Below are 24,853 nucleotides of genomic sequence, written 5' to 3'. Positions count from 1 at the left end.
AGAGAGAAAATTTGAGCAGTAAATAGGATCTACAAATTGGCCAGAAACTTGATACGGCAAAAATTATCAGCTAGACAAGATCTGCAAATGAGTAGGATGGCCGAAATCGTCAGTGAACTTCTTATAGAGGTAGTTGTCCTTGAACTAAGGTTCTTACCAATTTTTGTGTAAAACTATAAAAGAAGATAGCGGGAAACTGTAAGAAGCAAAAATAATCAACAAAATAAAATCTAAACATAAATCGATGTTACGGAATTCGACAATTGACTCCTTTCAAATGAGTCAACATGATCGAAATTAATACTGAATCATATTACCATTCAATGACAATTTTCACCCATTGAATATGTTACCCAAAATATGTACAGAACCTTAGCATCTTATGCCTATCGCGACTAATTATTGCATGGTCACACTCAATTAAACATGAGTCATCCAGTGTTTGAACTTAGAAGAATTTAAAATTATCATTTGAAAACTTATTGTTATCATTAACAATAACAGAAAAATCGCAATCAACTTATCAAACTTAATTGTCAACAAGTTTCAATGTATACCAAACATATATTTTTTTTTAAAGTTCATTTTTTTATTTTGAACTTTGTATTCAAACAATGTAAATAATTAAGTTTAACCCTCTCAATTTTGGTAATGTGTTAATAGAACACTGTCTGAATTTTAGATTGAAACACGAAAATTGAAGCATGATGTACGTTATTATGAATCGATACCATATACATTGTGCACTTCAAATAGTTCAAACAATTAACCAGGTTCGGAACTAGATATGCATTGGTTGAAATTGATAGTATAGTAACAGAGTTAATTTCCAATATTGGTGGCTTTCAATCATAATGAACCCTATCAGCAAAATCTGAAAGAGCGATGCAATTTAACAATATTTATTATGACTCCTTGCATGACATTGTGATCACATTTGGATGAACATTTTTAAGGTTTTCTTTCCTGGTAAGCTTTCCACTAATTATTTATATGAAGGAAAATTAAAGTAATATGCAATTCTAAAATATTACTTTACACAATTAAGCAACTATGATGTCCCTTTGTTGTTTACATCAAATTGAAAAAAGTCCAATCAAGAGCAAAATAAAAACTAAGTCAGCTGAAAGAGAACATTATATAAAATTAATAGAAGAATAATAAAAACTGGAAAAAGGGTCACTGTTTTCATGTTTCATCGCCAAAAATATGTGTGTTTTTACATCTAGTTTTACCACAAATGTTTTTTAATTGGTATCTTGTAGCAGATTATTTATATATTTAAATCAAGTCTTTAAATTCTAACTAACAGCACTATTCTTTCTGTTTCAAGTTCAAAATGTCTTTTGTTAAACATGTAATTAAGAGTTATATTCCTGATTGTTCCACTTTTTAATAATTTTTTGAATTCTGATAGTCCCACAGTTATGTATTAATTATCCGCTACACTTATACAAATAATTCCCGATTGTCTACATTTAAACCTTCCAATTGTCCAACAAACATCTTCCCGATTGTCCCAAACATTTTCAAAACTTTTTTACCTGTAATTGTTTGGGACAATGGAGAAGTCACTGATTGATCGAGACGGAACAATAAAAACCAATACTTCCTCATTGTACATTATCGTCCAACGTTGCATGCTTTAAAATAATTTTAAAGACATAATTATTTTAATTAAATTCTTGTTTTCGTCTTTCACTGATAATATTTTGCAGGGGAAGAACCTAAAAAATTAAAAGAAGCTTTAGTCATTGTCTGTGATGGAACCGATTCTGACGCTTTTTGGTCTCTTGTTATTTTTCGCGGTATCTGTTAACAGCTGTTGTTGGAATCACGGAGGCTGTTACAGTAAAAGATGTTACCAAGATTGTTGTTGGACAAGGAGCGGTAAGTTGTAGATTGTACCAATTAAGTTAACAAAAGGAAATAAATATTTAAATGCTTTATTTTGTAAATAAAAATGATTGACACGTTTATGGAGTAGCAAGTTTTTTAAACTATTATTTTCATCCTTATCATATCACAAATAACAGTAGAACTTTGTAATTGATATAATTGTATTGAATCAAATGGAATATATATAAACCTCTTTTCTGAAATAATTATGGAGGAACGGAATACTGGAAAAAGTCTCAAATTATATGTATTAGAAGATTTTAAAAGAATTTGTAAAAAAGAGTTCAAAGATCTGTAACAACGTATTTTCTGAAATCTTTTATGATGTATAAAAAAGTTCTCACGTGTAGAAATTCTAGGAATTGGTAATCATAAATTCTATAATGTGTTATTAAAGGTTGATTAGGGTTGAAATCGTTATTTCGAATTGAATGTTTTAAGAAATCGTTGTTATTTAGTTAATATGTAAGAATTTGCAACAATTTCAGAATTTATTTTAATGAAATTTGAAATCAGTTTTAAAAGATTGTAGAGAATTCGTATTTACAAATAACGCGAATTTGTTATTATGAAATTTGCATATTCTAATACCAACATAAAATTCGTAATAACAAATTCAGTATATTTGACATTACAGATTCAATTCGTTATAGGTTCAATGTTTGTGCAAACCGTTTACTAGTAATGCAAATATCATCCTCCAATCCCCCCCCCCCCCCCAAAAAAAAGCCCCAAAATTAACGCATATAAAAAGATCGTTATAGTGAATAAAAATTTCTGAAAATGGCAATTACTATATAAATCTGTGAGGATAATCTTAGAAATTATAAGAACGATTTTGAAATCTATGTTTGCAAATTGTACAGAATTCATTTATCAATTTTCTGAATTTGGTTTTACGAAATCTATAAATGCGCCAGCTTCAATCTTGTAAACTCGTTATCACAAATACCATTTATTCGTTAATGATATATTTGATTCATCCTAACAAAGTTTACAATATATTTTTACGAACTAACACACTGTTAAATGAAATTTGCAATTAAAAATTAAAGATAGAAAAATATCAACAAAATTGACTTCTAGTTTTTAAAGATAAATCCTGTAGCTTAACCGTTTGAAATATGTTAATGCTTTCTTGAATGATCAAATGACCTATGACTTGTGACTGCAGAATACGGAAACATTTACAGGAGAAAGTCTTTTCTAATTAAAACAAACCGACGACAAATGCTAATAAAAAAATTAACCCATAGGAAAAATATAACACCTTTGTATTGGTATCAAATCTCAACCAAAGTGAGAAAAGTATAAAATGCAGGTGATTAAGAAATTACGTAGTCTCCAATATTATATAATACACCACCCTGAAGTAATTTTAAACCTCTAAAATTGAATCAGCCATTTGTCTTGTCCTTCTTTTGTAATCCCGCTACAATTTATATTCAACGCTGCAATGTTACCCATATTTACAATGCAATGGAAGCTAAACTATCTTTGAAAAGGATGTATACTATCTGAATCTAATGTTTGACGTCGTGACAAAAGACTGTATGAAACTACAATGCCACCCCCCCCCACCCCCCCCCCCCCCCCCCCACAGATTATGAATTTGAGACGGAAAACTCTTTTGAAATAGAAAAGCTATTACCATTCCAATTCCAAGCTTTCCAGGAAATCTTCTATTTGTCCAATTGCAAGCTTTTACAAAAAATGTTGTTTGTCCAATCACAATCTTTTAAGGAAAGCCCCAACTATTCAAACATTCAAGATGCAAAGCTACTCACATTGCAACGCAATGGGCGCTACAATACATAATTGAAACGGAAGTCGGCTAGTTGAATCTACATGTGTTACACAATGACAACAATGTGTGTTATTTGGAATCTTAGAATATATTGTGAAAAAATTGGACACACACGTACCATTGATTTATGAGAGTTAAGTCAAATATCTTTAAGGGCCTCGGTGACCGAGTGGTCTGAGTAGTCGAACTAATGTATCACTAGCCTGTCAACACCGAGGTTGTGAGTTCGAATCCCGCACGTTGCATGTGCGTTCGACTTCAATCTTAACTGACTAGGATTGTCAGTTTTCCCACCGAAGGTCGGTGGTTCTCTCCTAGCAATCCGGCTACCCATACCAATAAAGACTTGCCTCCACGAAATAGCACAACAGTGCCGAAAGTGGCGTTAAACATCAATCAATTAATCAATCAATCAATCCAATACGTTAATTCTACGTCCTTATACGAAATTGCCAATACTCATTGATACAACTTTTTTACATCGATATGCAACTGCCATTATTAGGTACAGAACCAAACTTGTTGGCTTTAGACGGATACAGATTGTATTCAATTAACCGGAATGATAGTACAGTAACCAAGCTAGTTGTTGGTTTACGTGGAGATGACTCGATTGATTACCACGAATCAAAGGCTTACGTCTATACAATAAATTCAGTTGATGGTACTATGCACAGGTACGCATATAATGTTTTCATACTTTTGTATATAAAGATGGAGTAACTGTTAAACTTACAGGAAACTATTCTGTGTTCTTTTGTTCAAACAATCTCAATTTTATTTCATAAAGATATGATCTACTAGCCATAAAAAAATACTGGTAATATATATAAAACTAAACAGAGTATTTACAATATATGAAATTCGACTTAGATGATTCTATATGATACATTTAAGAATGAATAGCACTGTCAGACAATTGTCATGAATTATATTCATCCAGAGGTGTCAATTAGACGTGTTTAAAAATTATAAAGATATACATCAACATCTTCAATCACAATCTTTATAATATTGCATTGATATCAAAACTATTGATTTATTAACGCTTTACATTACTATTCATCCTGCTAAATCGTCTCATTAAACAGAGCTTCTTTTCAAAATAAGAATCGTAGATACAAACTCCATGTTTTATGGTCATCATAAATGTAAATTTTTTATGAACCACACTGATTCAAACAAGAAATACATCGAAAATGATATAAAATAAATGCTGGTCTTTTTGTTCGACAAAATTCTTGTTGAGTTTGCCGGATTAATATTTCAACAGACACTCGGTATTTCAATTAGAGTTTGTACTCATATGAAGCAGAACATACAGAAATTTCTCAGACAAGAAGAAAAACACTTTTCAAGGTTCCTTTATTTTACTTTCAGATATATTGATAATATCCTGTCAATCAATCACCCGCGTTTCAGTGAGATTTAGCATCTCGTATATTCTAGTGAACATGAGATTAAGGATACTACTGAAACAAGAAAGTCTGTTTCATATCTTGATCTCGATGGAAGAATCTAGAACAAACGTGATGATTTCAACTTTCCATTTCCAAGCAGTAGTATACCCTCTCCCCCATCGTTTGGAGTTTACATTTTCATTTGATACATAATGCTCGTGCATGTTCACTCTTTGTGGAATTCATTAACACAGGAGTGCCCCTTACACAAAAACTGTTCCAACAGAGTTTAGATAACAGAAGAGTCGTCTAACAAATTTGTAATTGCATCGATTGTGTGCTATTCCCGATTGTGATATTTTGACTAATCGTATGCTTTATTTTGAAGTTTGCTAGGGAATTCAGGAATTAACCAATGATGTATAACAAATGTACTTACATCTTTTTTCAAAGGTACCGATAACTTAGTAAATGAAAATGTAAAAAATGAAAACAACACGTTATAAATTTCATGCGTCCGAATCGCGTTTCTTGATTTACCTTCACCAGGAACGCTTAAAGCCGAATATTTGAAAGCCAAGGATTTATCAGTACAGAAAACGTTGAAGACCTAAAAAAAAAGCCAAATCCATCTAAGGCCAACTTTGCCCGAGGGAGTTGAAACCTTATTAGTTTCTTTATAATTTCAAAATTTATAAACGGGCAATTTAAGAAAAGTACTTCGATTAAATCAATCAAAAAGATAATGTCAATGAAACAACTAAAAAGTGAATCGGATGAACTAAAAAAAAAGCGTCACCGGGTGCATTTAGAGGGTAAACATCCCCTGAATTGCATGCATCATCCGTCATGCGAATCCACATTTTAATATACAAACAAAAATATAAACTTTACACAAGCAAATAGTGTTTTAAGACATTTTATTGCTGACAATTGACTTCGGCATGTAAATTTGAGATGTCTCCACGTTTATCTTTAGGACTTGCTATCCATGTTATAACAATGAAAGAGAGACAGAGGTAATAATTTCAAAAACATCGCCATATCATCCACACAGTTTTGCTATTGACTCTGATAATGACAATATTTACTGGTCAGACTACTATTATGAAGCATTAATCCGCTCGGACATTAATGGTCTAAACGGAACAGTCATTTTAGAAAATGGAAATTTTGGTGCCATAGGACATATTGCTTTAGATCTTAACGATAGGTAAGTACGATACACTATTTAGAATTTTCTGTATTTTACGACTTGTTTCATTCACAAAAGAAATGATAACCCCCTATTCCTACACGTCAGCATTAGAACTATGATCAACAAATACATATTGTTTTATCTGATCACTCAACGCTTGAGAATTACGCAGTAAGATTTTACATGATTTAAAACTGAATGAAGACTAAAATACAATGAAAAGAAATAATTTGATGAAGAAATTCGGTAATAGTTATCTCCGAAATGTTTGAGGGCTAAGTAAGTGTACAGAATAAAAGTTTGTTTGCTTGTTTACTTTATCATTAATCATTTATTAGCTATGGTTAATATGGCAAATAAAAAACCTTTCTGGTAAATCTGGTTCTGCAGGCTTTTTAGTATTGTATAAAGGAGTTATAATTGTCATTTTCCCCTTATCAAATTAAGAAGAATAATAAGTCTTATAAAAAAGCCTGCAGAACCAGATTTATTATGGTTAACCGAATTGGTATTGAGTTCACAATTCACTTTGCAAACAAGCAAACCAAAAGTCAATTAATTTGTGCACATTCAAAACCGTATAATTGTCCTCCTGAATATCACTGCATTTGCAAAAAGACAAGTTGAATTCCCCACAAAAATATAGATGAGGCACAGAAAAAATAAACATATAATGTATTATTTTTTCACAGTGTACGGTTCGTATACACAACATCACTCAGATTATCCATTGGTATGGACTTCCCTTTTTTGAATTTGCCTTGGAGTTTGGTATATTTGTTATACTTTTTGTGTTAAATTACATCATAAAACGCATTGTCTATAGTCAAGGTCTGTTTGAATAAAACCAAATTGATAATAAGTCATTTGCTAACTTTATGAGCTCATTAGGAAGAATGTTAAAAAACTGTATATAAATTGCATTACAAAAACCTCATATGTGAAGGTTAAACATTTTACCAACTATGCCTAAACATGCTAAAACAACATAATTTTAGTATATTCATTTTCTTGAATTGTAGCTGGATTTATTTCATGAATGCCTCAGAAGGGTCTATAGATAGATGTAGATTAGATGGAAACAATACCGAAACAGTGTTATTTGACGGTGACATGACTACAAGTTCGCGAATAGCTTTAGGTAAACTAAAAGAAACAAAATATTCTTAAGTTATATACTAGAAAATGTCTATTACAGACTATAAGTAAAGGAAGACGTATCATTAGAGTCACCAGTATTTTTCGTTTCCAAATCAAAACAAGTTATATACAAGAAAATGTCTATCACAGACTATAAGTAAAGGAAAACGTATTATTAGAGTCACCAGTATGGTTCGTTTCCAAATAACAACATGTACGACAAGAGGTTTCACTATCCAAATTAAACCATACACCCATGCCCTAAAGCACCATAAACAATGCCTCTTTTCGTTTAAATCATACATGATATTGATTTTTTATAATGAAACTTATTTCAGAGAAAACGTGTAATTACAAATTCCAATATAAAAACCCAGAGCTTATACAAAAGGTGTAAAAAATAAATTCTCAATCACATTATAAACCATTCCAATTCATTCATATACCATTCTATATTGCATCATACAGCATTCTCAATTGCACCATACACCATTTTTAATTGAACTATGCACAATTCCTACGGCACCACACACTACTCCCCATTGCACAATGCAACATACAAATTATGTTATCCAAGTTTATTGGGCAATTGACACCATTCAAGAACTGTAAATTGAAGTCAATTTCGGAAGAACTTCTAGTTGACATAATATAAACTCACCATAGATACCAGGATTAAAATTTTGTACGCCAGACAAATTTTCCGTCTACAAAAGACTCATCAGTGACTTTCGAATAAAAAAAGTGAAAAAGGCCAAATAAAATACTTATACAAACTTTTATTTTTTATTAATTTGGACAGGCAATTTACACTGTTTTGTAAAGATTATTATGAATATTTGTTTATGCTTTGTGTTAAACTGAAGCCAGTATGATTTGTCAGGTAAATTATTTCATGGAATAACCCTGTTAAATCGTACCAGTGTAAACATTCAGGAATTGAAACACTAATGGTTGTCAATGAAAAACAAACCTAGCCTTTACTTTTTTGTATCTAGTTAAAACAAAAACAAAAAACTTATGTCGTACAGTTGTATGAAAATTATTTTTTAACTTCTTTATCATATTCAACTGTTAACACTAACGCATGTAAGAGACAAAAAACTAACATAGTCACTATCATTTACATTGTTATCCTTACTTTCCTGAAATATTTTCAGAATCTTTAAATATCCAATCCATCATTGAACTATATTGAATCAGTGATTTATTTATAGATATTTTAGACAGAAGGATTTATTGGACAATTGGAAATACAATAAAATCTGCTACATTCGACGGAATTGGATTTAAGGAAATACAACAAATTTCACACAAGTCATCATATTATTCAATAAATGGCATTGCTGTGTACAATAACTATCTGTACTATACAGATAACTGGTATGACTATCGGTATGTGTATCGTGTCAATAAATATGGAGGTACTCGACAAAATATAGCTAGACTGAGTTCTTCTGTTCGTGACATAAAGATCTATCACGGGGACAGTAAGTCAATACAGTAAAATAAAAACACAAATACTTACACAAACATATACTGTTTGATTGATTACTATAGTAAAAGCAGACGTTCTTATAAATAATTTATGTAAATTATAGATATATATATATAATTATCAGATATAATCCAGTTTTGGTAGAGATTTATTCTGAGGTTTGTCACGTATTTAGACGTTTGTTTACAATACTTAAGTTGATGTGAATGTAACTTTACGGTAATTATACTAATGTTGCATAACACAGTCGCGAGCAGTATCTCACTCACTTTGCACGCGCTTGAGAGTATTATAATGAGTAAACTGTTTATCTGAGTTGTCCCATAGGGCATCTCTTAAATAAATCAAATATCAAATTAAGGCTTTTATTATATAAAAATGCATATACTTTTAAAAACTATTGTAAATTATTCCAAAAAAAATATGGTGTCAATCTCTGAAGAATCTTTTCAACAAGTAAGGTATGGGTTATGTCTAAACATCATATTTTCAATGAAATGATGGGTAGCAGCAGTTAATGTATCCGTCAATAAGTTGTTACAGTGAAGTGAGAGTTCTTGTTCTATATTAATGGCATAACTGAGGCTTTCAAATGAGGAACAACAATCAAATCTCTGCTCCTTTGCTTTCAGCTGTTGATGTGCGTGTAGAGATTTCATATCATAAATTGATAACCATATCCTCCTTTTCCAGATTGTTAACATAATGTTGTTTATCATGGTGTGTTGTTGCTACAAAACATTTTTCCGTGCTACATGTGTATCTTCTTAACAGTTATTGCGTATTGTTTTATTTAGATAACTTCTCTAATGTGTGCTTCCTCATTTCTCGCACTCGGTTAATTTGTTATTGAAATTTTCTGGCAGTCCTTTTGAATATTCGCCCTATTCATACTTAATTTCTTGCCAAGTTATTTAACATATACTTTTATGTTCTTCGTGGTTGTCTATTTGTTGCGTTGTTGCTGTATTTAACAATTGTCAGGCGCTCTATTACAGTGAATGTTATAATCTTTTTGCTAGATATAATTTATAATTTGTTGATATTTCCCTGCAAATGTTTTTTTCAATGCATATATGTAACGTGGTCGACTTCTAGTTCGAAATGGGGCTAGGGACCGTCTAGAACTTGCAGTGAGGTACTTTTGGCTGTTCTTTTCATATGCGTGTTTTGATTTTGAGACATAAGTTGATCCACCCTACAATTTGTTAAATTAAGATAATATTTTGAATTAACCTTATTCTATTCTGAAACCTCCCAATAATTTGCATATACATTTATTTAACTTTTCTTTGTACAAATGTAAAAAAATTCAATTTCAAAATTCAATTTTATGAAAAGCAAATTTTGTTACATCTTATCATTTGAATTTTTAAATTATTTCAAATGTTAGTTTTGTTTTCTTGTTTGAACGTTGATTGCTTGACAAGACCATACAAACATTGCGATATGATTTGTGTTACTCTCATGGACTTTCTCGTCAAACGTTTTTAAATGATGTATTCTAGACTTATGTTGCTCAGTCTTTAGTTTTCTATATAGTTTTTAGTTGACTGGTGTTTGCCTTTTCGCCCCCTCCGTTTTTGCTATTGCGTTGTCAATTTCTTTTCGAACTTTGAGTTTTGAATGTCCCGTTGGTATCTTCTGTTTCCTTATGACTAATACAATACGCTAGCAATTTGGAAAACTTTGGATAACCGTCCTGACTCGTGATATTATAAGGTTTTTCCACCTTTCTATGTAAGACCTTGCGAACTTGTTTTGTTTATTATTTGTTCTTCTTTCACAATTGTTTATCTGAAAATTCATATTTGGTTTAAAAAAGAGGGACGAAAGATACCAGAGGGACAGTCAAAACAGTTAAAACATGCGGATTCGATATTTAATATATGAGATCGAACAGTTATTACACTTTCAAAACGCACCCTATTTAACTGACCACTTTTCTTTGTAGAGTTGTTGCCCCTAAAATTATACCGAAGCATGCACCAAATCAACATCTTATATAAATTATTTTCCTGTTCATTTAACTAAAGTGTATATTGGTGCAACTTATAAACCATGAGCTGTAAACACAAAGGATCTTCTCGGATTTGCGATCATGGTCATTATCATAACTTGAAAAGTAAGGTCAAGGTCAACGTCATATATTTTGACATTTGCTTGATATCGCCTTGGAAGTGGTAAAACAAAGATAAAAAAGGAATATTTCAAAATGTTTTAGTTTTGAGATGAAAATACGTGTATATAAAGCGATATCTGTTGGGTTGTAAATGTATGATAGGACACCAAATTGCAGCATAATGTAGCACACATATTTCGGTGACCACGACAAGTGTTTGTGAAATATTATCAACAGGGATCAAACCTAAAGCTGCTGTCATTGTTTGCCTTTCCCCATTGAAGCAATATACAAATTAATGAAAACTCATACGGTTCAGATTTCAGTATTAGAGAATTCATTAATTTGGAATGGTTGTATCCACACTGTTCACATCTATGAATAGACATCCGACAAGTTAACAAAAGTTAGATATAATTTAAATTTCTATACATCTGTTACAGGTTGATTCTGCAATTGTTTAGAGTATATTCAATCAATATTAAATAATTTGTGTAACTTGGATAATTGCAATTATGCGCTTTTATACAACCAAAACTACTTATTTGTACGTGCAGAATCCATTGTGCTTTAGTTTTTGAAGAGAAAATATGTTTTTTTACATATAATAACCATCTTTCCCATAGCCGTGATCGTACTATAGTAGTTGGATACGAAAGTCATAACGATAAATATCAATAATACGGGGTTCGAGTCTTAACCCCGGAATGATTTTTTTCTCGAACAAAATATTCGTGTAATCATAGACTGAGAGTATTATATATTACATTTTCATATAATGGTGATTTTCTTTTTCTTTTTAACTGACAAAGAAGTAGTTGTGGCTCTTATGTTAGACTTTACTTAATAGAGAGTTCGGTCAATGTTGACGTAATGTTTATTTGGAACCATACGCAAACGTACAACGGATCGTTTCACACACATTACAAAACGAAATCGACCATCAAATCATGTTTAAACTTGACATCTGGAATAAAGGTCTATATGCTTTACAGTTTTGTCGTTTTATATTTTTGTATTGCTTTATAATTAGCCCGCTTTATTTTCACTGTTAAATAGTATGGTATTGGTATTTCATTTAGAAATGTCGAATGTTGAACGTTTTGAACCATGGGTTAACAAAATTACCCCAATAAATAAAATACTCAAAATGAAAAAAAAAGGTACCAAAAAAAAACTACTCATCATACATTTTGGATATAAAATAATATCAAAAAAAATTTTCTCAAGTTGTTCTACCCCTAGAATAAAACTGTTGACTTCACTGAAATAGGTTGTTTATAAACAGCAACTATTTTATCAGGAAAAATCTAACTGTCGAAAAATCATGAATTGACAGGAAGAAGACCAGTTCTTAATTTCAGACATTAACAGGCCAATGAATGTGTAGGAAGCAACTGTAGAACTAGTTAATGCCTAGAAAGTACGAACTCCCAGAAATCAGAAGTGCTCTTAAAAAATGTTGAACATATTATCATATTATCATTGGAATAAGGCATTGTATAGACTTTTAGTCAATAGCATTTAGTTTCATCTGCTTTTCGAAAATAGTGATAAATATTTAATCTATGTTTACACTCTTTTAGCCACAAAAGACCCATGTAGATCATACACAACAATGATAAATGTTGAAAAACGCTCAAAGGATTTTGTAGTTAATTGGACAACGGATGGTCCAATAAATGATGCAGTATTAGAAAAGGGCTGGTACAAAATTAACTGTGATAGCTATATATTGATGCCAGTTTCACCTCCTGGAGCATATCATTGTGGAACAGATAACCCTATCTGGCTCAATGGTTAGAAAAATCATTTTGTTAATGTTCTTGTTTAATGGAGATGAATTTTGAATTAACTTTAAAACTAATAACATATCTTGTGTTAATGTGGTTAAGTCATTTATCTTCACAATTAGTAACAAAACATCGCCAAACACTTCATTGAAGTGATAGCGTACTACAATATGCCGGCTTTCGACCACGGAAATCATGCCAAAATTTTGTCAAACACAAGAATTTGAAATATGTTGTTTTAGCGTCAAATTCTAATATACCTTTAACCCGGTTATAGACACACTGAAGAGTTTAAGCTCTCAAATCCAGATGCATTTAATATTTTGATGCATCAGCAAATAAAAAGAAGCTAAAACGCACTAAGCTTGATAGTAAAAACAAACGAACCAAAAATTCGAAAGGAAAAAAGAAAGAAACAGACGTCAGTTCTAGCAGGAAGACTTATTTATCAGTATATTCATATTACTCAGACATGTGTCTCTTTACAATAAAAACAATAATATCTAATCTTTTGTGCATATGACTACAAAATGTATTAGGTGTTATTTTAATTTATTCAATCAAATATGCAGCGGTTTACCGTTTTTGATGTATGAAAAAAGTATCACTTTTTAGTCGTCGAAATACGAAATTATAATCTTGACGTATGGTTAGAAAACTGCAGCTTATCGTTTAAAACTGTCAAGCCATTTCCATAATAGATTACTTAATGCGACAGTAGTTTACCGATATTTAAATCTCGTAAATCGATTAGGAAGAGCCATTTCAAGGTAACAAACAGAAACTGAGCATCTCTTGCTATGTATTCATCATAGAACGAACAATTTATACATTGGTCCTTTAATTAAGTGTTTCTGTGTAGTAATATTTCAGATTCATGTCACATGTTCTGTAAGTTGCCTTCTAGATACCTTTTGATTTTTGTATCGTTAGGTTAAGGTTTCAATGACGTAAACAAAACATTTCCATTACTCATTTGTCTAACCGCATATTTCTTTCCAATCCTGAGAGTAATCAGTTTTCAGGAGTTTGACTAGAAAATGCTATTAGATTTATATCAGGAAATAAAGAAGGGGTAAAATACACATATTGAACACAACCATAATCCATAATCCATTAGTCGAAGTAAAACAGGCAATACCATGATCCAAAATTACGACGAAAACACAACACTGCCCACTAAACATAATGTAAAACACGAACCCAACCCATAACGCAGTGATGATCTCAAAGTTCCTGCTCCTCAAGTTGTGCCGTTTTAATTCTGTGGTATGTCGCATTTGGTGATGTAAAACCCGAAGAAAAGAGATCGGATAGTGGCTAAGACCAGTGGCAATAATATCTGACCCAAATATTCCTTCACGGTTAATAAAGGCATGATGGCTTCAGTTAGACGTTCAAAGGTACCATTTAGAACTCTTATTTCAATAGGTTTATCATAAGGAGCACTTGTCTATCAAGGATAGGAAAGGCAAATTGATTTGATTAGGTGGTTCCTTTTATAATTGTTACTTTGAACAGTAAAATAATAGTATTAACAAACAAAGTGAATTATGGAAGTGATACTTAAACCAATTTAATATATACTAATACAAGCTATAAAAACAAATATCTCAATGAAAAAACATATTGATAAATATTTTTTTTAAAACTGATTTTCATATAGTTTGATCTTTTAGAAAAAAAAATCATAGCTTTAAATGATAGCACAGTATATTTCAGGGACTCTTCCAAACTTTGCAGAGGGAAATGTAACCAGAGAAGCGTGTATGCAGACAAATAGTAGTGTGTGCGAAATATCGATTGAAATTGAGATACGAAATTGTGATGGATACTATATATACTACCTACAACCGACTCCTTCCAATTCATCTTACTGTTTTGGTAAGTATAGCATACAGATTCATGTCTAAAAAGTTATAACAAAAATACCGAACTCAAAAAGGGGTAGTCAATAAAAACTGACAAAATTAATTGATCAAACGCTATCAATCAACGGAACAAGTGAACTTCCATATTCCTGACTTGATACAGGCATTCTCCGAAGAAAATGGGGGGTTAGACCTAGTTTTATAGCTAGTTAAACCTCCCATTTGTATGACAGTTGTTTATAGTTCTAATAAATAGCTACGAAAGGGGCTATAATTTAATGTACTAAATAAAAGCGTATGGCGATAAATTGTGTTCCTTAGTAAATAAAGAGTGCCTGGCAACATGTGCCATCTTATCAAGAGATAGTTTTCTTCTACACTACGTGTCTCAACTGAACCTTTATATCAAAACATTCCAAATTAAAAGTAAAATGCAGCAGAGACAAGACTTTGTTAGAAAAATCCATTCACCAGCATGTCATAAGGAATAAAATATAATATTGTCGTTTCACGGTTATACAATCAGTTTCCAACTTGCGATCTATTAGATATATAATAAATCATATACTGTATTCTCTGTTCAGCTACTGTACATTTCTGTATTCTTGTTGTGCACTAAAGAACATGAAACATTAAAAAAACTGCCTGTTAAGGAGACTAGTGGTTGTCGTTGGTCGCTGTTCTGTCTGCCATTTTGTATGAACGTTTATTGATTTTAGAACAGATCAGCCGTTGGTTTTTTTATTTTAAATTGTTTCAAATTTAGACACGAGGCGGTCTTTTCTAGCTTAACAATATGGTCCATATTGTTTTGTTCCTTGTTTAAGTCCGTACAGTCCCCAATAGGTTTTTTTACATCCTCGTCCTTTGGTATCTTGTGGTTATTTAGCTCACTGGCAACCATACCAAACACAGCTCTCTATGTTTTATATAGATAGATAAAACCTCTGGTAAACTGTAAGACGTATGTGTATACTACCATTTAGTCTATATTTTTTCATTAACCCTGATTCATTGTTTACGCTTTGGTGCATTCATAAGTAAAAAAACGATGCCAATTGAACCAATCGGAAACCTTAAATTGAAGATGACGGACATTACCTGTTGTGAAGATTGTCATGACATCTCATGGACTTTTGGGATTAGTGGGGTTGTGAGACACATGTGGAGCAGGATCTGCTTACCCTTCCGGAGCACCTGAGATCACCCCCTGTTTCTGGTGGGGTTCGTGTTGCTTAGTCTTTGGTTTTCTATGTTGTGTCATCTGTACTATTATTTGTCTGTTTGTCTTTTTATTTTTGGCCATGGCGTTGTCAGTTTGTTTTCGATCTATGAGTTTGACTGTCCCTCTGGTATCTTTCGTCCCTCTTTTATACATGCCTTGCTCTCAAAGTACTTGGGTGTGAGCGTTTCCTGACGAATGTTAACCAAGTAAAAGCGCCAAATTTCTAAACTTATTTTTATTTTCTACAATGCTCCTCAAGTATAAAAGTATTTATACATCTTTGACTTTCAAAGATTCGAGTTTTAGCTTTCTTGATGAAGATAAATCCAGAAAAAGCGTTTTGGACGCATCAAATTTATAAAGTATTATTCTTATATTACTGATAATATTGGATAAAATTGAGAATGGAAATGGGGAATGTGTCAAAGAGACAACAACCCGACCATAGAGCATACAACAGCCGAAGGCCACCAATGGGTCTTCAATGCAGCGAGAAACTCCCGCACCCGGAGGCGTCCTTAAGATGGATAGCATACAGGGTAATACAAATGAAAGCTTGACATAAGATGGTTTTCAAAATCAATTCGTAGACATGAAAACTCTACTGTAAAATGGAAATAATCAATTATATATGACGCATGTTTGTATAAGTAGATGAGGTTTAACTGTATGCTTTTCTAAGACGTTTTGTGAGATGGTAGAAATATTATGTTGTTTTTACATGCAGGAAGTGGACGTGTTAAATGTCCGTCTGGTACATCTTCCGAAACAGAATATTATCCAGGCTGTAGCTGTAAGTCTTTTTTTTTATTGAAATTAATGAAGGTTTTTTAAATATCAATTCTTTCAAAAAAGGTGAACATTTGTATAGAAGGCACACGAAATCGTTCAAAAAACATGCTAACATTTGTCTTAGAATCATCAAATCTTTAATTTCAAATACACAGATTTTTCTTAAAAACTATATGTTGTTGATACACAAATTTCCGTTTTAAAAATATAAAATAATCATTTGGTCACCAACTTCATTGTTGATGTATTTACCAATCAGTTACCTAGTTGGTAGTGAAAAACAGACGTTTTATTGCTTTCAAAGCGATGACGTTACGCTTATTTCGACGAGTTTAGATATTTTTTCACCTGGAACGCCACTTTTAAGTTTTGTGTATCAACAACATATGTTTTTTTTAAAGAAAAATCTATGTATTTGAAATTGGAGGTTTTATGACTTTAAGACAAATTTAAGAACGTTTTTCGCCGATTCTATGTGCTTTCTATACAAATGATCCCCTATTTTGAAAGAATTCCAGAGAATAAAAAAGACAAATGCATTATTTTTTCGATTTTAGTTTTAGTTTAACGAGTCGAAGTTGTATGCAAAATTTTACCAAAATCTGTGACATAGACCCATTTACTGAAACTTGATCTTAAATGAAAGTAAATTCGGATATTGAATAATAAGCAATCTGATTAAAACGTTGATCTATCGTAACTCGCTATTCGTCAAAGTGATAAACATAGAGAAATAACAGATATATAGTGTACATTAATCTTAATTTGTGAAAGCTGGCTTGTTGAGTAACAATTGTTTCTACTTCACGTAATGATTTCCATCTAATTTGTCAAAGGAAAAGGTACGATAAGGCAACTTTTTGCCCACTTGAATTCGAAAATCAAAATGTATTAGAAATATGCGAAATAGCATCCCTCAGATGTTCGTAAAGCATTAGTTTGTCGGACATCAGTATTTGTATTTTTGAATTTTGTCCTACATATTGGAATTTGGGCTTAAATCTATGATGAGTTTATTTAAATTTTCTAACATTTAGTGCATAACAGCAAACCCTGTCAAAATAGCCACATTTTGATGTCCTTTCAGTAATATTTAGATACTAGAAAGAACTGTACCCCAAAAAAGATATTATGCTACAATTTTTTCCAATATGCCAATGTTTGTAAAATATCTTTTTGGGTAAAGCTGTTGCTCATATATATTTTGACCAAGCAGCTATGTGCGAAATGGCCATTTTATGTCCAATTCGTAAATGGTGGCATGTTTACGACGTCATAATGACAGGACATTATCACAAGTGACTTTTCTGCAATGAAGTGTTCAGATTTTATTAACCTGTCCATTTATAAATGAAATTAATATAGTTTTGAAAAGCTTGAACTCGTACTATTTTTGTAAGGGCCAGATAATGGCGCTTATCATAGCTCATCCTTCATTCAAACGTGGCATCTAGAAAAAAGACAAATTTTCAGAAGAATAAAATAATCTCTGCATATTTTATTCATGTACATATTTTAAGATGCATTTGGTGCTAATTTAACGAATTTGTTAGGTAATTTGAATGGTATAAAAATTTACTGTCTGTAAGTTGACACTGCAACACAGGTTTAATAAGTGTTTGCATGACATTGTTTACCTTATTCAGTAATCTCAAGCCTTTACTGCAACAACATGCGTGTATGTCTTCGGATATCGTTCTTTTTTTTCTATTCATATAAAGAATATTGTTTTTATATTTCATAGCTAATTTTCCTAATGACTACACAGCGGTGGAAGTAAAGGCCATTTTGGCAGAAGGCGAAAGCTTTCCGATACCTGGTTTAAGTTCAACACCAAGTTTGGTACCGATTTTCAAATGTGACTTTGAAGACAAGTCAAATGGTACTCATGCTTATGATGTTTTTTGGCTAATATGTGGAGGGATAGTTAAGGAAAATACGAGCGTGCTTTTCGAGGATATTGATGAAGTTATCGTCTTTAAGGAAAGCGATTGGTCACAAAGATACAGGATGAATATGGAGGTATGTTACAATTATAATAAAATGGTAGGAAATAGAACCCCAAAAAACTCCAGATATTACAAACTTTTGTCGTTGTATTTCCTTCAAAATACCCATTATTACTATAAAATGTTTTGTAATTAGATAAAAACTTATTAGTCGATTGGCAAACATAGACCCTCTAAACATGGACTTGAAGCTCAATGACCTTATAAAATTTATGCATGTCTTTATATTAAAGAAAAGAAGTATAAGAATAAAGAGTTGTGATATGAATGTCAAGAAGAAAATTATCCATAAAGACCGAAGGGCAAAAACATTTACAGAACGGCCTCCATTTATGAGCGAATCCATACCGTATGGTTAGTTATAAAATGCCACGACAACACAAAATGTGAAAGCATAAATAGGAAAAAAGTCATAATCTAGACAATAACAGTGCATGAATATAAACAATATGACAAACAGAAACAAACGACAACAACTGCATTACAATTTACTTGTTATTTTCAAATATTTTGGCTTCGAGCATAAGAAGAAATTTATTGTCGAAATGCTCATCTGGTGCAGTAAAAGTGACACCGTTAATGTTATTACTACCACTTGGTCGATTCCTCTGTTGGTGGACTGCTAGTCCCCGAGGTCATCATCAAACCCGTAGCCAGTACTTTGGTATTGGCATGCAAATACGAATATTGTGTTATTAAAATTTGCTGTTGCAAATATTTTTGAAATTAGTTTAAATTAAGGAATATATCTCCCTCATGCAAAGCTCTGATGCCTTGCCCGGCTTCGGCCTTTTTGGTTTATTAGCTCTTTAATGTTGTAAAAGGTTTTAGATTTTTAAATAGCTTGGATTCGAAAATCTCTGAAGAGACATTCATTGTCGAAATGTGCATCTGGTGCAGTAAATTTTTTAGCAAGCGCTTTCATCGCATATCTTCCAGTATACGTGAAATTAAGAAGACGACCAAAAATAGAAGTTCTGGTTAGTTATTAGATCTTTTTCTTGAAATTGACATATATTTCAGTTTTACCATGGTAAATTTCCATTTTCTCATTAGAAACATACTACCTTCACATTTGATGGCGGTCACATATATCTCAGTTATTACGTTACGCGCGCGTGCATGTTCACATAATTCGGACCTCATAAAGAAGGGTGTGTTCCAATTACAAACACTTATGTTATTAGGATGAAAGGATGAAATCGACACTTTACAAGTTTTACGATAAACATTACGAAAAACTTGATCGGTACAATTTATGTGTATCTCAACTCATGAAAAACGTGTTTTTCGAGATCTTAGATATGATTCCCTTTTATGACTTTTTTTTAATGAGCCTAAATTTGCATGTCGGCTGATGCATGCATGCCATCTACGTCAATTGGTCTCTGATTGATACATGTTTGATTTGCAATCCCTTCATCTCTCCTTATTTTATATCAAAGCCAGATATATACTTTAAGTGAACAACACAATGGATTCCACGAGTGAAACAGAAAATGCGTACCATTCCGGGGCACCTAAAATCATTTCTTTCCTACAGGAATTCGTGTCACTTTTGATTTAGTAATCTCTTTAATAATTTTTTTCATTGCCAGTACTGTTTATCAATGATAAGTTGTGTTTATCATTTGGCCTGAAAAACGTGAAACTTGCACATTCAGTTATGTGTAAGTGAACGAGAATTTACTGGTTCCGATTGCTTCTTAATTTTGTAATATTTAATTTGACCAATCCACTTTTGTAACATTTTGAACTCAAAGGGTTTTACAAGGATACCACGACAGTATCATAAATAAAAAAAGTAAAATAACAAAAATACCGAACTTCAAGGAAAATTCAAACGGAAAGCCTTTTATCAAATTGTAAAATCAAAAGCTCAAACACATCAAACGAATGGAAAACTACTGTCATATTCCTGACTTGGTACAGGCATTTCCTTATGTAGAAAATGGTGGATTAAATCTGGTTTCATAGCTAGCTAAACCTCTCACTTGTATGACAGTCGAAGGCAGTAGAAGAGGGATTGGTGATCCTTTCAAATTAAGTAAGTTTCCGTTGCTGTTTTAGTGCTTATCTTTAATCAGTTTAAGTGGGTTTATATACCTCAATTGTTAGTGTTTTTTGAACGGTTGTTTGACTTTTCGATAATAATTTATCTTTTGATTAAGGAGGTCTGTCTTTCGGCGACCATTGATATATGTAACACCGCTTGGTAATTTTTTAAATTGTAATCGAAACTTATATAGAAATTAATACATATACTTAAATTTTCATTCTCAGATTAAATGTGCTATTAGAAGAAGAAATTCGATAGGATCAACACCAGGTCCATATCTGTACAGCCAAGTCTTTAGAGCAGGACTAAATGTAAGCCATAAATTATATTATTGCGTCAGCAAATTAAGCTGTAGCAAGTATAAAATAAAAATATTTTACTCGTACCTTTTTGATAATCATAACCTATAATGGACACGTCGACTTGTAAGATGACTTGAGTCTCTAACGACCTAGAAAACAGAAGAATTTTCATAGGATTTCCAATGTCGTAAGTAGTGAGTCATTCTGTAATGAATCTGGTTGAGATTTACTATCTTAGAAACGAACAGCAAGAAGATTGAACACTTTTTTTCTCTATTCGCTTCAATGTTGCCTCTGAAACCTATATACTATGTAATGCCTGTCTGTGGTAAATGAAAGAGCACATTATAATGAATTTGATTGATTGATTGATTGATTGGTTGATGTTTAACATTTCTTTCAGCACTGTTGTGCTATTTCTTGGCGGTCAGTATTTATTGATGGAGGAAGCAGGAGTGCCCGGAGAAAACCAACGACCTTCCGTAGGAAAACTTACAATCCTAGTCAATTAAGATTGAAGTCGAGCGCACCTGCCACGTGCGGTATTCGAACTCACAACCTCAGTGTGGACAGGCTAGTGATACAGTATTTCGACTACTTAGATCACCTGGCCACAGAGGCCTCTATATGAAAAAATTTAAAATGTACAAAATTTTATTAAATTATTAACAAAATTACAATGTTTCATCAAAAGTCGGCTAAATAATCAGAAACGTTTTATTTACATCTCCAACAGTAGATGGCATCAGTTGACTCAGAGTATTAGCAATTCAGAAGCAATAACGTTTTGAAGAAAAATAAGTCCTTGTTTATACAAAACTAAGTCCTTTTTAGCTTACCGGGCCCGAAGGGCCCCATGTGAGCTTATGCCATCACTTGGCGTCCGTCGTCGTCCGTCGTCTGTCGTCGTCGTCTGTCGTCTGTCGTCGTCTGTCGTCGTCTGTCGTCGTAAACTATTTCAAAAATCTTCTCCTCTGGAACTACTGGGCCAATTACCTTCAAACTTTAACTAAATGTTCCTTAGGGTATCTAGTTTATAAATTGTATCCGAAGTTTTGATCCATCGCCAAACATGGCCATCGTCAAAAACTAAAGCTTTTAGAGCAAATCTGACATGGGATAAAATTGTTCAATTGGTCAAGATCTATCAGCTCTGAAATTTTCAGATGAAGCGAACAACCCATTGTTGGGTTGCTGCCTCCAAATTGGTAGTTTTAACAAAATTTTTGCAGTTTTTTGTTATTATTTTGAATATTATTATAGATATGTATAAACTATAAGCAGCAAATAATGTTCAGCAAAGTAAGATCTACAAAAAAGTTATATGACCATAATTGTCAATTGACCCCTTAAGGAGTTATTGCCCTTTAAAGACAATTTTACACAATTTGTTCATCAAGTTTGCTAACATTTTAAAATCTTCTCTGAAACTACTGGGCCAATTACCTTTAAACTTTAACTAAATGTTCCTTAGGGTATCTTGTTTATAAATTGTATCCGAAGTTTGTTTCCATCGACAAACATGGCCGCTATAGCTAAAAATAGAACATAAGGGTCAAATGCAGTTTTTTGCTTATACCTCAAAAACTAAATCTTTTAGAGCAAATGTGACATGGGGTAAAATTGTTTAATTGGTCAAGATCTATCGGCCCTAAAATTATCAGACGAATCGAACAACCCATTGTTGGGTTGCTGCCACCGAATTGGTAGTTTTAACAAAATTTGGCAGTTTTTTGTTATTATTTTGAATATAATTATAGATATACATAAACCGTAAGCAGCAATAATATTCAGCAAAATAGAAAGATCTACAAAAAAGTTAATATGACCAAAATTGTCAATTGACCCCTTAAGGAGTTATTGCCCTTTAAAGACAATTTTACACAATTTGTTCATCAAGTTTGCTAACATTTAAAAATCTTCTCTGAAATACAGGTGAGTGATTCAGGCTCTTGAGAGCCTCTTGTTGAATTATAGTAACATAGACCTAAAATAATACAAACTAAACAGCTTTATAGATTCATTTACATAAAATGCCCTTTTCAGAATAGGATCAGAAATAATGTTTTTACTGATCTATAGCATTTCAATATAAATGTAGAACGTGTGTATGCTTGTTATGAAAATTAAACTCTTCTTGTAACGAGAGAGTACTTTATAGATTTCGTGATAGCTTGTATCAAATCTCGTTTACCTTTAAACTACAACATACCATGTTCAAAATAGACTCATTAAAAGAGTAAAACATAAAACATATCTTTTGGCCTAATTTCAAGGGTTTAATCATATAAATAGCTATTTACATATGTTGAATTTGGTTTAATTATGAATAAAATGTCATTTGAGTAATATGGCAATAAGACAACAAGCCATCGACACCAACAAACAATTACATCTAGTAATTAACCTACAATCGTAATCAATAGACACGTCTTTACAAAGTATGGGATCTCTTAAAGACATCCAATTTTAATGACAAATATTTTTTATTATAGCCACATGGAACTAGATACACAGTCTTTGAAGGAGAATCAATCAACATTACCTTTACCTCAACCGTTCCTGTGGGTTGTGTTGCGTCGCATGAAAACATTCGAAAACACTGTGATCAAAATTTTTACATATCTGCACCGGAATATGTTAACAGTGGTATGGAATGCACTAACAGTGTAGTCAAGAGGAATATTGTTTTTAAATCTCAATTCTGTGGAATTCGACTAGGGAGCCTTGATTGGCAGGATTCCAGAAAAATTCAGGTGTACGGATATAGCGACGGTCTCTACAATCTTAACGACAGAAGAACCTATATCAGATTGTCAGCACCATCTGCTTCGGCATTTAATGATATATGGAGGAATGTATATATCCCATCCATAGAGGTAAATTTCTTCGAAATATTTTAGATTCTTAGGAAATTCATTAAAAGGCATATTTTCCCAAAATTGATCGCCCTGAAGATCATAAAAAACATTTTATTAATTTTACTATTTTATTAAAATAAAGTATGTCAATAAAGGTTTTGATTTTGTAAATATTGCCGGTATTTTTAACGACCATTCTGTTAAAGAACAAATTCCTGGATATTTTGATAATACTGAACTCCCTCTTATTTGTTATATTTACAAGAAATCTACCCGAAAATTTGTGTTTAATTATAGCCAAGTCTGTAAAGATGTAAATATCAGTGAAAATACACCTCCGTCATGTAATTGTAGTAATTCCGAATACACTTATGGCCCCATTTCCCATGTTATAACAGGAGACCTTAACATCGTTCGCGACCGAGAGTTAAAATCATTCCTCAGTAAAGGACCTAAATATCGTCCCCCGTCAATTATTAATTGGAATGAGTGTCGTAATATCTTCCACGACTCACTTCGTGCTTACTGTTTGAAATGGATAAAACGGGAAAAAGCTGACAAAAAATCTTTGGACTCTTTTTTTAATTCAGTAATGAAGACAGTTGATATACGTATACAACATTTTAAAGAACATTTTACTCTTAACAACAACCATAAAAATCCTATCTCTCTTATCAAACATAAACTTAAAGAACTAGCCAAGGAGTTTGTTTTCGTCCCGGCTGATAAAGCTGCTAATAATATCATTATAGTTTGACGTAAATTTTACATTGAGGTTCTGCAAAAGGAAATCACGAATTCACCAACATTCCAACTGACTTCATTTTCAGAAAACGATATCTGTAACAAACATAAACTATTAGCTACTTCTTTACAA

The 24,853-nt window shown here is 32.2% G+C and overlaps 1 protein-coding gene across 1 annotated transcript in view; it reads left to right on the top strand.

Moving 5' to 3' along the window:
- Positions 1–1,599: 1,599 nt before the first annotated feature.
- Positions 1,600–24,853, top strand: part of LOC127702994 (uncharacterized) — a 49,162-nt gene continuing 25,908 nt past the window's right edge. The window contains exons 1-11 of the mRNA XM_052207357.1: positions 1,600–1,890; positions 4,212–4,383; positions 6,086–6,319; positions 7,327–7,445; positions 8,662–8,934; positions 12,651–12,863; positions 14,580–14,741; positions 16,681–16,746; positions 18,490–18,767; positions 21,038–21,124; positions 23,611–23,994. Of these exons, the coding sequence (XP_052063317.1) occupies positions 1,764–1,890; positions 4,212–4,383; positions 6,086–6,319; positions 7,327–7,445; positions 8,662–8,934; positions 12,651–12,863; positions 14,580–14,741; positions 16,681–16,746; positions 18,490–18,767; positions 21,038–21,124; positions 23,611–23,994 (2,115 nt within the window). The 5' untranslated portion in view covers positions 1,600–1,763. The remainder of the gene's footprint in view (positions 1,891–4,211; positions 4,384–6,085; positions 6,320–7,326; positions 7,446–8,661; positions 8,935–12,650; positions 12,864–14,579; positions 14,742–16,680; positions 16,747–18,489; positions 18,768–21,037; positions 21,125–23,610; positions 23,995–24,853) is intronic.

Source organism: Mytilus californianus, unplaced genomic scaffold, assembly GCF_021869535.1.
Source record: "Mytilus californianus isolate M0D057914Y unplaced genomic scaffold, xbMytCali1.0.p SCAF_5, whole genome shotgun sequence".
NCBI classification, from domain to species: domain Eukaryota; kingdom Metazoa; phylum Mollusca; class Bivalvia; order Mytilida; family Mytilidae; genus Mytilus; species Mytilus californianus.
This window is presented reverse-complemented; position numbering and strand designations above follow the sequence as displayed.